The sequence below is a fragment of the Thermobia domestica genome, chromosome 17 (assembly GCF_964235325.1).
Source record: "Thermobia domestica chromosome 17, izTheDome1.hap1.1, whole genome shotgun sequence".
Taxonomy (NCBI): Eukaryota; Metazoa; Arthropoda; class Insecta; order Zygentoma; family Lepismatidae; genus Thermobia; species Thermobia domestica.
Window position 1 is genome coordinate 9,078,082 of NC_137470.1, and position 15,723 is coordinate 9,093,804.

The 15,723-nt window shown below is 35.6% G+C and overlaps 1 protein-coding gene across 5 annotated transcripts in view; it reads right to left on the bottom strand.

Annotated features, from left to right (window-relative positions):
* LOC145674562 (dynein axonemal intermediate chain 3-like) overlaps positions 1 to 15,723 on the bottom strand; it is a 141,175-nt gene that overhangs the window by 70,995 nt on the left and 54,457 nt on the right. For all 5 annotated transcript variants that reach the window (XM_081744746.1, XM_081744748.1, XM_081744743.1 and 2 more), the window contains 4 exons: positions 13,170 to 13,406; positions 8,814 to 8,966; positions 6,895 to 7,052; positions 62 to 258 (listed from right to left, as the gene is read on the bottom strand). In XM_081744746.1, coding sequence (XP_081600872.1) covers positions 62 to 258; positions 6,895 to 7,052; positions 8,814 to 8,966; positions 13,170 to 13,406 — 745 coding nt within the window. The remainder of the gene's footprint in view (positions 1 to 61; positions 259 to 6,894; positions 7,053 to 8,813; positions 8,967 to 13,169; positions 13,407 to 15,723) is intronic.

A 15,723-nucleotide genomic window follows, 5' to 3' on the forward strand; every position in this document is an offset into this window, starting at 1 on the left:
ATGTTTGATGTGTAAGCCGTCTCACTTCGACCACTGGTTATAGAACATATCAAACCCTTACCTTTCAGAGTGGTGTGCCAATCGACAAAAGTTACTAGTTTTCCTTGGTTGTATCTTAGACAATGGAAAGAGCTTAACTCCTTAAAACGGAAACTGTAGTAACTAACTTTTTCAAATGGATTCTTCTCTGCAAGGGTTAGAATAATATCTTTGTAAGAGTCATCAAACAGTGAAACCTCATCCATCACCTGAAATGTCCTGTAAAAATTGAATGTAAAATCATTCTGATATAATTAGTAATTTTCATGACATTTTAAGCACAAATGATAATAATACTTTGAATATAATAAAAGCATTGACTTTAAAACTAAAACAAATATTCTACAGAAGAGGCAGGGCCGGCTCTACCATATGTGCAATACATGCATTTACACGGGGCGTCAAGTTTCGAGGGGCTACAAAATCTGTCATAAGTATATTATTTAAAATAAATATTTGTTGTTGGAAACAGACTTTATCATGATGGTAGTTAAATTTACTAAGCTGACCTTCTATTGGATTACTACATTCATAAATCATGTTTAGTTCACATTAGTTTTGAAGTCACATGGACAGTGCTAAAGCAAACGGTTAAACAAATCTCAGCACGAATTGCTTGATTGTTGTCAAATACAAGAACTCGATTCTCGAACAGTGTTGAACACCTTATCATTTAGTTAGTTATCACAGTTTTGATATAAAAATTAGTCTTGTCTTTGTCACAAACAAGTTCCTTATCATTGAAGGTGGAAACATTTTTTTTTTTTTTTTTTTAAAGACAGACGTAGAAGCAAAATCAAGAAGTAAAGTTTAAAGAGCTAGTTCCGCTAGAATTGCAAACTGATACATTGAGATTGAAGCTCGATATTGAATTTTAAAAGAAGAATTAACATCTTTCCGCTGCAGGTGTTTTCGCTTTATCTTTCACTAATATAATAGATTACTATTTAAAAAAACTTGTAGTGTTTAGGCCTTTCTGAGTGCGAGTGCTCTTTAACTCCCCTTGGCTGTTCATGATGCGGTACCATCTTTAAAATCGTGGCTTTTAAGATTTGTTCTTTCTGGAGAAACCGGGAGGGCAACAAATGATACCATTATACGGGGTGGCAAATTGCCTATTTGCCGGCCCTGAGAACAGGAAATACATTTAGAAAGAATTAAAAGTAATTTCAGATCTCAGAAGAAATTACAGATATTGAGAACCATACAAACATAATACTAAAAGTCCATTTAGCCAGTTTCGGGGTCTCTGGTATATTATCGCCGAGATACGCTATTTGTTTCTACAACGATTTACAAGTTCAAGTTTTTTTTTTTTTTTTTTTCTTTTCCTTTCTTTCGAGAGATAAGGGAGAAGAAAGTATGGTGATGGTGAAAAAAATCAAATTCAAGATTTCAACGGATTTACACGTTTCATGACTCCTACGTACCACGAAAGTGATTTTTCGATGTCTGTCCGTCAGTTCATCACGCTTTGGAATCATGTTTCGTAAAAAATAGCTTCCTAAGTAGTTATGCCTGGTAATAATAAAAGTAGTGTAAGCAAATAAGAATGAGCAGTTACTTTGCCTATTCTACTCTATCGAGCCACTAGACTGTCTAGCAGTTGTTGAGTCCCTTATTCTAGCATTATTGTGTTGGGTTTGTTACTTCGGACATTATCACGAAGTGAGGATCCGCTTGGATAAGTGGACCTCTTCTAGCTTCCTTGCTGTTTTAGCGCAAGGCAATTTATTAAGAAAGTGAGATGATAGGCAGAACCTAGCTGGTGTTCCATGACGAGCAACTCATTTTGTCTGACGCGAGAAAACTCGATACACTAATAGTACACTCGCCTATAGGCCATATCGTTTAACGTTCCTGAGTCAAATTTCAAACTTTTCTTAAATGATATTCTCCAAAAGGGTTTTTCGAATTTTCTTTCTACCCCTAAAAATAAGGGTAGTGAAAAATTAAAAAGAGGATCTTGAAAATGGCTCTAACAATTTTGTTTATTTTTCAAAAACCAACAGACTAGACTAGAATAGAACAGAATATTTTATTGTCATTAAGCTTTACAAGCAATAGACAACATCCAAATGAGATATACATGTAGATATAGATAAGAAAAAAATCATAACACAAACATTCAGTTCCTGGTTAATACTATAATAAACAGCGTAATAATATATGAAACAAAAGGACACTGCAAATTACAACACAATTTCTTCACATTCACTGAACTCTTGAATCGAGAAAATGGATTTGCTATTAACCAATCATATAACTTTCTTTTATAAACCTTTAACGGCAGCTGCTGTATGGAGGTTGTCAGTTTATTAAACAGCTTTGGTCCTAAAACTAAATAACTACTTCTGATCTTCGATAATCTAGTGAAGGGTACATCAATTTTCTTACACCATCTAGTATTATATGTATGTACTTCATCCCTAAGTGTCAGATTTGCAAGGTTTTGTTTACTGTAAAGTAGCACTTGATAAATATATACATTAACTACTGTTATTATCTTAAGCCTGATAAATAATGGTTTACAGTGTTCTTTATCATGTGTTCCAACAATAATCCTGATAGCTTTGTTTTGCAAAACTAGGACATGATGTGCTTGACTACTGTTACAACAAAGCAAAATATCATATCCAATTATACTATGAATAAAATGAAAAATATGAATTTCTCATATACTCATGGGAAACTGTATCTTTTAGTTTTCTTAACAGAAAGAGGACTCGGGAGAGCTTTGTACGTACAATTTTACATGTTTTTCCCAGGTTAGTTGGCTGTCTCACGTATCCCAAGAAATTTAACATCAGTTTCATCATAGTTTCCTTTGTCATTGCAGTGATTGAAGCTAACGGTTACTTTTGTTTTATATCGATTTAGCACAAAGTCATTTATTTTAAACCATATCACTACCTCAGTTAACGCCTTGGGCTTCTATATACACTTCTTTAAAGCTTGTATTTATATTAACTAGTGTAATATCATCCGCATATAGAATTGATGTGGCATCAGTATTGAAAGGTATCATTATCAAAAATACTACCGGACCCAGTACAACCAATAATATAGTAGAATCATCGCTGGGAGAAATCCAAAAACGTTGCTTCACTATCGGGAAATTTTTCTCAAAAATGATTTAGGAAATTTTATTCATATTTCATAAATAAAAGTTTCACTAACAAATTTATTTACAATAAGATATAAATGATTTTTAATTAAAAACTTTACAAGGGGTCAGTTTTTTCGGATGATTTTCTCCAAAACGACTTAGGCAATTTTGTTCACATTTCGTAAATAAATGATGCATTAAGTAACCTAGAATATGATATAAATAATTTTTGATTAAAAAAATGGGTAATTTACTCGTGGGATGAATTTTCTTCGACACAAAGCTTTCTAAAACTCCATTTGTAATAACTACAGCATGATATGATTATTTAATAACTACAGGGTCAATCTATCCAAAGTGATCGAGAAAAAAGAAAAATTGCCGCTCGACCTTTTCAAAAAAATCTAATTTTTTCATGAATGTTTATCCTATATCAGGGTACTTCAAAACCACAATTAATTATTTTTATAACATCCCGTGGCGACGCAGCGACTGCCACCATTTTGTGTATAAGTGTGTGTGTGTGTGTGTTTTTTTTCTTTTTTTTCGATTTTAGGCGTTTACGTTGTTTTGAATATCTCAGCATGTATTTGTCCTACCAAATTAAAAATTGCTGGACGTCTCCAAGTCGTGCAGAGCTAAAACTTTGATCTTTTAACATTTTTGCCTAAAACCACTTGAAAGAGGTGAAATCAGGGCCTACAGTAGCAACATTTTTGGACATTTAAGACATGTTTGGGAAGAGGAAACAACTGACGTAGAAGTCTGAATTTGTGTGTGCATGTAGCACGGGGCCATAAGTTTATACACAAAAATTTCCAGACCTGTAGCTTGTCCCAAAGGTCTGAGAAAGAAAGAAAGAAAAAAAAAAAAAAAAAAACATAAAGTTGTCGAATTATGCCAATTTGGCATGTTTCACTGTACAATATCTCCAGTCGGCCTGGATAAAAAAATCTGAAATTTTGGGAATAGTTAGTCCTTTAGTATACCATAACAGACAACAAAGCGCGTTTTGTGTTTTTGAGCAAAAAGGGGTCAATGTATTAAGTAATGACGTTATATTCTAGAAGGTGCTTTGTTCACAAATTCAACTGGAAATTCGTTGTTGTGAAGTAAAATAAAGTAGGTGGTGTGAAGTAAAATGGTTAGTCCAATCAAGGCTGTCAAGCTCGTTTCTTTCCCCTAGTTGTAACACTGTCTTATCACACCCACAGCAGCACTGGCGAAGAATGTCGCTATCAGCTGAAGCCGAGACAAGTCAAAATGCACACTTGACAAAGAGTCCGTAAGTACTCATTTTCCTTGCTGTTTGCTATATCAATTATATTCATCCCTGTTTATTCTTGTTTTAACTGTCAAACCATGCAGGAGACTGTTGTCCTTTCATTTGATCTACATTCCGAAGTCAGTGAACACTTACTCGCTGTAAACACTAACTGCGGAATGTAGATCAAACGAAAGGACAACAGCCTCGTGCATGAATTAACAGTTTAAACAAGAATAAATAGGACTGAATATCACTGATATAGCAAACAGCAAAAACAATGAGTACTTATAGACTTTTTGTCAAGTGTGCATTTTGACTTGTCTCGCCTTCTGCTGATAGCGGCATTCTTCACCAGTGCTGCTGTGGGTGTAATAAGACAGTGTTATAACTAGAGGAAAGAAACGAACTTGAGAGCCTTGACTGGACTAACCATTCATCCTATTTTATTTTACTTTACAACAACGAATTTCCAGTTGAATTTGTGAACAAAGCACCTTCTAGAGTATGACTCATTACTTAATACTTTGACCCCCTTTTGGTCAAAAACACAAAACGTGCTTTGTTGTGTGTTATGGTATACTGAAGGACTAACTATTCCCAAAATTTCAGATTTTTTTATGCAGGCCTATTGGAGATATTGAACAGTGAAAGATACCAAATTGGCATAATTCGACAACCTTACTTTTTTTTTCAGACCTTTGGGAGAAGCTACAGGTCTGGAAATTTTTGTATATAAACTTATGGTCCCGTGCTACATGCACACACAAATTCAGACTTCTACGTCAGTTGTTTCCTCTTCCCAAACATGTCTTAAATGTCCAAAAATGTTGCTACTGTAGGCCCTGATTTCACCCCTTTCAAGTGGTTTTAGGCAAAAATGTTAAAAGATTAAAGTTTTAGCTCTGCACGACTTGGAGACGTCCAGCAATTTTTAATTTGATAGGACAAATACATGCTGAGATATTCAAAACAATGTAAACGCCTAAAATCGTAAAAACGCAAAATTGCGGCAGTCGCTGCGTCGCCATGGAATGTTGTAAATAATAATAATAATAATAATTAATTATGGTTTTGAAGTACCATGATATAATCATTCACGAAAAAATTAGATTTTTTGGTGATGGTCGAACGGCATATGCTTGATCACTTAGAATGGACTGACTCTACAGCATGATGATTGCGTAATAAGTACAGGATGAATATGATCCAATTTAAGTAGTGAGAGCGAGAAAGTTTAGTGTGGTAACCCATACTCTTTATTCCTCTTCTCTTAAAGAATAGGCAGCATAAACAAATATCATCAATATTTAGTTTCTACTGTTTTACGAGGGCAGTTCAATAAGTGAAGCACAATAACTTATGTAGAGGAAAGTATAATAGATAACAGCAAGAATATATATACAAACTTATATTACAGCTACTTTGAAACATAGGAGCCAAGTCTCTCAAAACATTTACCCTATTGTGGCACAAGTTTAAAACTACCTTGTTCAAAGAAGCCCGTTTTTTCGAAGTGTAGCCATCTATGCACAACCGACTTAGACTTCGTTATCGGAATTAACACGATGTACACTCATGTCCAAAATGATTGTCGCATATCAACAATTGTCTTCTTGTAAGAATATAATTTGATAATTATTTTACAGGGTACTTTTAATACTCATACTATGTGTATAATCGGTAAATGTATATTTGTGGTAAATTGCATAGGAAAAGAATTATAAATGCGAAACTTAGAATGAGTAGAACAAAATGTTGCTAAATGGACAAGAGAGTTTGATTTTTGTTATATTGTTCTTATTTACTACTCTTTTGACATGAAATTTCCCACATACATGTCTGTCGATTATACACATACTAACATTATAAGAAATACCGGGAGAATTCATTATCAAGTTATATTCCTACAACAACATATTTATAGACATGCAACAATAATTTTGGACATGAGTGTACCATACAAAATGTTGGAACATGTTTGACAATGTTCAGAGATGGATTCGCCAATTATTACGAATTGCCTCTTCAATGGGTCTGATATGCTGTTATTGCACGCCCAACACATGACAAATCCGGAAAGTTTACACATTTTTCTTCAAAGAATTTGCACCATTTGAAAATGTTGATATTGTCTATACAGTCCTTCATCATACATGCATACCATTTCCCTCTGAATTCAATCGGGTTTTCGCCTTTCGCCTACAAAAAAACGAGCTAAATCTCTCTACTCTTCACAAATAGACTGCAATAACATACGCCATCTTCGCTCAGTACTTCACGCTTCTGTCACTAGAGGTATGTCGAACCGAACAACTACCAACTACAATGCCAACTTCAAAGTAATTCCCTTTCAATTTCCACGTCCTAGAACTGTAATGTTGCGTTGAGAAATTGCTGTGCGTTACTTTTTGATCCTTCCTCGTACAAATAATAACAAATTTGTAATGTATTTTACAAATAGCAACATATAAACACTTACATCGGTATATATTTTCTCATGCGATTCATAATCTGGTCATCTGAGATAGTATCTCGCTGTAGAACTTCGTAATCTTGATCGTATTTATATTCAATGCATCTATTTTGAGGCCCTTCAAAGTCTGTCTGGAATGCACGATTATTACAAAGTGGTTTCAGCTACGGGAAAAAAACAAAAGATATTTGTTGAAGACATTGCTTGCTTGATGCTTTTTAAGTAACGGAACAAACGGCTACACAGAGTTTTCTGAACCATTAGTAACAGAGACATCGGAGTGTTCTTTCCTAGTGATCAAAATGTTCTCACTTAATAAAGTCCAAAATTAATTCAGGAAGCAAATAATTGCAATATTTTAAAAATGATGGTTGTATACAGAATCTTGGTTAATAGAACAAACCAATTATTCAAAAATAAAACATAAATTGGTATTATTTTAAATAAAAAATAAATTGGTATCTTTTATTCATTATATTAAAGTTGGTGATGCAGACAAGTTGAAAAGGAACGGATGCTTAGGTTAGTTCAAGCTTACTAATATTCAGTATACGTCCAATCAGTTTGTTAAGTAATAACAAGGAGGATTACTATGTCGTGTCCTAACACCAGTTTCGAGTCGCGATAGATAAAACAAATAAATTACTGTCCATCGTACAGCAAAGGACGTTGTTATACAAGTGAAATAAATTTAATCGTAAAATGTCCTTCATGTGATTTATTTTCTGTCCAAAACTGACCTTTAATTTCTATTTTAAATACAGTAAACTCTGCTTTTCCGAGTCCCGGTTAACCGAGCCAGTCAAAAAAAAAAAAAAAGTTTTGTATGATATGGCGTGTATATTGGCTGTTGCCGAATCGCTAAGCGCCAAATCTTTGGGCTCAGCCGTCTGTCATCGCGTTTTGCTATAACATCGCAGCATCAAAGAGAGACCAAAAGGTGTCCCAGAAAACAATCACTGACTTTTAAAAAAATCGTATGGTACTGTATGTATGTGAAATACTGTTTTGTCATTTATAGCATGTGTAACAACTGATCTCCATATTATCCGAGTTTTTGTGTATCCACGGTAGCCTCGTTCCCGATTACTTCGGATAACCGTGAGTCTATTATAGTTTCGATTACGTTTTTATTATGCTCAATGTGCTGATTTAGAGCCTTGTGCATAACTTAGGAACTAAGTTCTGCACGCAATATTTCACAGTTTTGTACAACCAGTCAAGGTTTATAGTGTGTTCACTCAACAGAAGTGTAGTTCGGCAAATTTCTTTCAAGTTTCCATGTTGATATTTACAACAGTATCCTTTCCTTCCTCCATCCATCTTTTGACTACATTTCCAGGGTTGCAACGTCTTAACACCCACTGTGTCTGTTCTTCGCAATACTATGGCTAATATAAAACAGATGTCAGACAATGTAAGAACAAGGAAGCTGGTCTTGGGAACAGGGAATCCAGCACTAACTTAAAGGACAGCATTTCAATCTGTGGCAACTAAGACTCCACGTGGAGTGGATGAGTGACTGTCAATTGTTTGAAATGATGCTTCAGGTTGGCCATTTAGTCATCGGAGTGTTTTCCGCAAAATCCCTCCGACGATGACTTATTTATAGCACGAGCCACCACACGTAGAAGGCGGCATTCTTTATATGCGAACTGCACTCCGGTTAAAGAAACAAACTATAGCAAGATTAATTTAAATCGGATGACTTATTTTTTATTAATGTGACCCAAAATTTGATCGTTCAAAACTCGGGAAGCAAAAGCCGTTAAACAATATTTCACATGCATGTATAACAGATCAAGGTCTAATCATCACGCCAAGTTTGATCCCTATTGGATGAAGTCGACTGAACTCGTAAAATATAGAGCATTCGTGATTTTCAAATAGGAAAAAAAAAAAAGAAAAGAAAAGAAAATACTTACTTGCACGCCAGCATCTTTCTGTAATGCGATAACACCCTCAGCTTCCTTCGGTGGATTCTCGACAAACCCATCATTTGTATCATCAGGACTTCGATCACAAAATTTATATTCTTTCCGCACAGCAGTTGCCGCTATTCCGAATTCCATAGTCACCTGGAACACATCCATCAATCAATATTGAAATATTCAACTAACTGTATGCCTTAAGGCTAATTTGAATAGAGCACAGCCTTTAATTCTTTCTGCACAGAAGAAGATGCCGCTATTACTTCTTACGAAAATGGGGGCCGCGGTGGCTCAGTGGTAGAGCGTTCACCTCTGGTGCACGGGGTTCTTGGTTCGATCCCAGCTCGCGCCAAGTGAACCTTCTGGTAGACAAACACCGTATGCGTGTGTTTTCTCGGGGTTCCCCCGTTTTCTCCCATTTTCTTCATTCCACCATTTCATTCATTTCTCATCATCATAGTCTCCTTCAGCCTAACCGGCATAACCGTGTAATGTAAAACTTAATTTCATTTTTTTTTTTCTCACGAAAATATTCACAAGGGCTAGTTTTCTTTTGAGGCTGAGTTTTGTTCAGACGAAACTTCCCGAAAGCGCCTTATAATTTTGTTCGTATTTCAAAAATACATGTTTCTCCAATACCTGCATTATAACGTGATTTATTTTAAGAAATTGGAGCCAGAAAGTCTAGTGCGGTGTCTCGTACCTTTTATTAGAGGCGTACAATGGCTCAGTGGCAGAGCGCTTACCTCTGGTGCGTGGGGTCTCTGGTTCAATCCCCGACCAAGTAAGTATCTGGTGGACAACATCGTGTCCGCACGTATTCTCGGGATACTCTTATTTCCTCCCACTTTTCATTCCACCAATTCTTCCATCATTCACTTGCTTTAATCATCGTCTCCCGTAGCCTAAAAATCATAATTGTGGGACATTAAAATAAGAGATTTCATTTCAAAGTTTTTTGTATCTTTTATTCGTGATGATGCATTTCCCAATTATCCAGATTTCTGCATATCAGGGTTACATCCAGAACTCATTAATCCAGATAATTGGAGTTTCATGTTCATTTATTTTGAACGATCAAAATATTTTGAATAAGTCTGGAAGAGAATCAGTAAAGTAAAATCTTACCGTGTACGATAATGCTCTGTAGGTTAACAGAGACAATAATAGGGGAAATTATACGTTCAGATAATTCTAACAAGAGTTCCCGGCAAGAGTTCAAGTGATTCGGATCCCCCGTTAAGCTGTTCGTCCACATCTCATGTAGCCTCACTGGTGATAGAAACGCTAAAATCAAATTATAACAGACTGCCGCACGTGGATTACAAATCCATTAATCGAAACATACTATGCCCGCTTCTACTTTCATGTGTCGTATAGCACTTTTTGTTGCCCTGTAATTTTTCAGGGACGGAATTTAATCTTTAAAAAGCGGGACTTTTTAAACGCCGAAAATTCTTTAAACGTGGAATGATTTACACTTGTTTTTGGAGCGTTCATATAAGTTGAAACTTAGTTCAAATTGAATATCTCATCTACGAGTAAATTGAAAGACACAAGACAGAAACCATTCGGCTAGATTAATTTTTTTTTTTTTTTTTTTTTTAAGTGCATTAAGTGTTTTCGCATAATCTCGATCTTTATAAGTTGAATAACCACAGAACAATAACGGGAATACAACCCAAAGAACCTTTTTTTTTTTTTTTTCAAATATTTTGAATAATAACCATCTCTTTCATATACTGTTTATTGTAAAGTTCTGCTTAATGCAGGTAGGTAGAACAAATCACAGACACGGGAATCGTTTCCTCTCACTACCAATTTTATTATAAAATTTCCTGTTATAAGCAGTATGATACAATATCACTATAAAAACTCTCTAATAACTAGGATAAATAGGTGTCCCAAGGCCCAGGAAACCTAGTGAAGGATCCTCACAGAGTTCAGGGTTAATAACATTATATTCTATTTAACTTTGAAAATAAAAAGCAACTACACCGAAAATCAAATCCAATTTCCGGTTTACAGTACTGATGCGCTAACCACTATGATAGACAGTCCGCTTCCTTACCAAACGTACATTATCACTCTTAAAATCGGTGCTCAAGAATGAAGATAAAAATATATGGCTATTCAAGAACCAGAGTAGTTAGTGCACTGGCACAGTAACCCGGAGACCTGGGTTCGGTTTTCGGTCCACTGGTATATATGTATACATTAAATAAAAGGTACGGGCCACCACACTGAAATTTCTTAAACTAAGTCGTGTTATGCTGCAGTTATTACTAAAACACTTATTTGTGAAATACGAACAAAATCATAACGTATTTTCTGAACTTCACCCGAAAAGCAAACTACCCCTTGTGGATTTTATCATTAGAAATGATTTATGCCATACATTAACGCTATTAATGAAATAATTGTTTATGGTATGAGCAAAATCACTTGAATCGTATATCAGAAAGAAAAAGAAAGAATGGATACTTTCATGAAAATTGATTAACACAACATTATTAACAATATTAAATTCAAATAAAGATAAAATTGACTTCATATATACTTTTTCTACCTCTTATCTATCTCACTGTATAATTTTTACCATTAAAATAAAATGGAGAGAGACGCAAGCCTAGAAAAAATGCCCCTAGACGACAAAAGAGTGAGTACAGTACACAACTGATATGAAAATTAATCTATTGCAATAAGATATGTGAACAAATTCGTTGATTATACGAAGGAGGATCAGAAACTAAGCTTTCGAGGCCGATATTTCTCGAGCTTCGTCTGTTATAGAGGAATAAGGAGTGTTCTGTAATTTTAATACATGAAGTTGGCAACTGTGTAGAGTTTCAACCACACGCCACCTATGATGTTAGTTGTATGTAAACACAAACAGGGACTCGTTCGGAAAACTAGTCTCGGGAAGGACTCCGCTCAGTTATTTAATTTCTGTGGGCAAAACATGTAACCGCGGCTGAAATCCACCGAAAGATGGTAGAGGTTTACAGAGAGACTGTAGTGTCTCGTCAGCATGTCGCAGAATGGTGTCGAAACTTTGCGGCTGTTAGAGAAAATGTCACCGACGAGGAGCGCAGTGCTCGACCCAGCACGACATCATCAGATTTGAGAACACAGCTGGGACATCATCTACCATCCTCCCTACAGCGCAGACCTCGTTCAAAGCGACTTTCATCTGCATTTGAAGGAGCCCTCGAAGGCCGTCGCTTCTCTTCAGACGAGAAGGTGAAACACTTCGTGGCAACGTGGCTGAACACGGAAGGACAGGATTTTTACCAGGAGAGAATCTTCAACATCATCCCACGATAAAAGTGCCTCAACCGATATGGAGACTATGTCCAAAAATAACCTAATTTACGTACTATCTGTTGGCTGCATTCGTTGTATGAAATAGTATATATACACGTTTCACTGCAGGCTTTGTAATCTTACTTTCTGAACACTCCTCGCATTGATATACATAACATTTATTAAGTTCTTCTTTACTTGTTAAGGGTCCCATAGACGATCCACGATTTGTGCAAACATCATGCTTGTGCAAACACTGTGTTTGCGCACACACTCGGCCATACACGGTTCAACTGTTTGCACAAACTTCAGTTCAATTTTGAGTTTGATCGCGTAAACATGTCCACTGAAGCAGCTTGTTTAGCGATAGTAATTGCTTGTACCTTGGAAGTGGAAAGACCAGCGAAACCAAAAAGGAAAATCTTGTACTTGCATTTATCTTCCTTAGTTCCCTGCGGTATGCAGAACGAAGTGAATTGATTTTATTCCTCACTGACTCTCTATCCGAATTGTGATCTATTTCCTTCATTTTATCCACCAATTTCCCGTACGCCGCATTTTTCAGATTCGTGTTTTTATAATTTTCTCTCTTTACCTTCCATAGTTCAGGTTAATTTCGATAAAGTTCAATAAATTCTCGCCAGAGTTCTTGATTCCTATTCATTGACGCCATAGCCCATACACGGTCCACACGGTTGCGCAAACATCATGTTCGTGTAAACAATTTTCGAACGAGTTTGATGTGAGAAAGGTTTGCACAAACGTTTGCGCGAACAGTTCATACAGCACCATACACGGTCAAACTGTTTGCACAAATAGCCTTGTTTGTACAAACCGTGGACTGTGTATGGACCCTATTAACATGCAAACTTGACGCTTATGTCCTGAGGTTATTGAAGACCCAAATCAAAACTTGTAACCACGTTCCATAAGGGCAAGCATACTGGCCTCTCAAATTTCCATACCAAATACATTATTATTTCTCCTCTGTGGGTGGTTATATTGCTTAGGTATCTAAAACTGAGTCAACAATCATATTCTTACCTTTTTTCGCAGAGAAACAGGAATGATTTTCTCCATCTCTACCTCACTTCCAAGGCTCTTCCATGCCTTTGCTCTCGGCTCTAAACGTCTGAGCAGCATTATGCAACAATCTCGCTTTAACTTTTTAAAACGTTCGATGGCAACTCTTCGACCGCCTTCAGTAATGCAAAGGAAATAGCTCTGTTCATTTTCATCATAAGGATCAAATTCAATGCGAATCTCATCACCAGGATACTCCTGCAGTAATAGTAATAATAATCTTTATTAACGTACTGAGAATGAAAGCAAATATATAGCTAGTCTGAAGGTTTTATAACTCAATGCTATTATTGTAGTACTATACATGGATAAAAATTTAAGGTTTGACAATATAGTCAATGTCAATTCCTAAAACAATAAAATCAAATATAATTCTAAGATATACAGTTATTATAGTTAGTTATAAGCCTTGTGATTAAAACACGTTTCTTGCCATTCGGTTGAAGCAATATTCTTGCCCTTGTACTATTGGGTTGGCCCACAAGTGTTTGCGTTTTCTTTATAGGCTTAGGTTTCCACAAAAATAAACAAGAAATGAACAAAATCAATCAATAATGTATTCTTCATTGTTCTTTACAATTTTTTCCCAATGTTCAACAAGCTGTTTAATGCCTTGACGGTAGAAATCACATCGTTTAGCGCAGATGAAGATCTTGTTTTGCTCGCGGTGTCGCCCGTTTGTCGGGACTAAGCCATTCTTTGCTTCATGTTGGTGTACAGCACCATTTTGCATTCACGGTAACAATTCGGTAGAGGAATCGCTGCTTGTGTCCACGTCTTGACCGATGACGATCGTGGTGTGTTGATTTTTGCTGTTGTCGGTGAAGGCATGCGGAACCCATGCGCCCAAGTTTTGAACCTTTCCCATCGAGTGAAGGTGACGCTCTATAGTACTGTGGGAGCACTCCATTATTTCTGCCAATTCCCTTGTTGTTTGGTGTAGATCTTCGTGAATAAGCTGACTCAGTCGTTCCTAATCGAACTGAGCGGGGCGTTCGGTGCGATGCACGTCTTTGAGGTTGAAATTGCCGTCTTTGAATCACTTAAACCAATATTGAACCGTCCTAAGAAGCATTGCTTCTTCACCATAAACTTCACAAATCTCTTGAACAAATTCTGTGCCTGTGGTACCCTAAGTATCAAAAATGCTATTTCCTATCGACTTGACACTCTATTTTAATGACCTGAAAAGAACAGAAAGTATACCAGCATAAAAAAAATGAACCACCATTTTGTAGAGCACATAATGCCCTATCGAATAACATAACACACATTGCCACAACATTTTATTTTTCAGGCAAAATTTTCACTGAAAAAAAAATAAATAAAACGCAAACACTTTGGGCCAACCCAATACATATTACGACTTGTAATTCAACTTTTTTTTTTTTTTTTTAATAAATATATTCCGTATATTATCGATTGTCAAGTATCTCTCCACAAAATTCGAATCCAGTGATTTTTTCCTGTCTTTCAATGGTTCAAGTTTAAAATATTTTTTCCAGTAGTCTGATGAATTGGTATGATAATCAAAACCTAACACAGCTTTCTAATAAAACACTTTGAACCATTTAAATTCTCTTCACAAGTATATGTATAAAACTCTTCCAGATTCTAACTTTAGACCTTACCAACAACCTGTATAGAATTATATATATATATATATATATATATATATATATATATATATATATATATATATATATATATATATATATATATATATATACTAGCTGAATCTGCGCTCTCTACAAAGCGCATCATTCATATATGAGCATAAATTTCCTTGTTATTCCTCACATCTGTCTGTACATGTTCCTTTACATCTGTACATAAGTGAAGGACGTCTTGATAAAAATCGTCAAAGACTACCATAAAGGAGAGAAATTTTTTTTTTCAATCTCTCCTTTGCACCATTTGCAAGATTTGAGCCTACTTCCGGTTGGAGTTTCTAATTCATGTATGATTAGTGTTTTCTTTCTTCTTGCATGAAGTATGTAATAAGTAAATACATTACATACACAATTAATTATAATGTATAATAATTATGGTATTCATTGAGCAAAACACTTCAAACAGTCAATATTCATCTTAGCCTGGAGAAATGGTTATCCTTCGTTTTTCATTACAATTTGGGCATGAAAGAAACGCCTGAGAGATATACTACTTCAGTATGGTACAAATGTGTGGTGTTGGAATGTATGACTAGTAGGATATGATGCTTTACTTTTTTCAAAATTTCAACACTTCCAGTGTACCCCTAAAACTGAAATAAAGAAGTAACGGCCATTTTTTAAATATTCAATTAGAACTGGACAATCTACACAAAATTTGGAATCGACCATTGAAAACGGCATGTTTCTAGCACTTGAGGTTTTCAAGATCTCATTGTCGAAAGAATTGGAGACAAACATATAAACCTAGCATTTTAATAGATAGATATATCAGATTGATCGAATTGATAAAAAGCAGGCCATTGATAAAGCAGATAGCCTATTAATTTCTTCGCTTCATT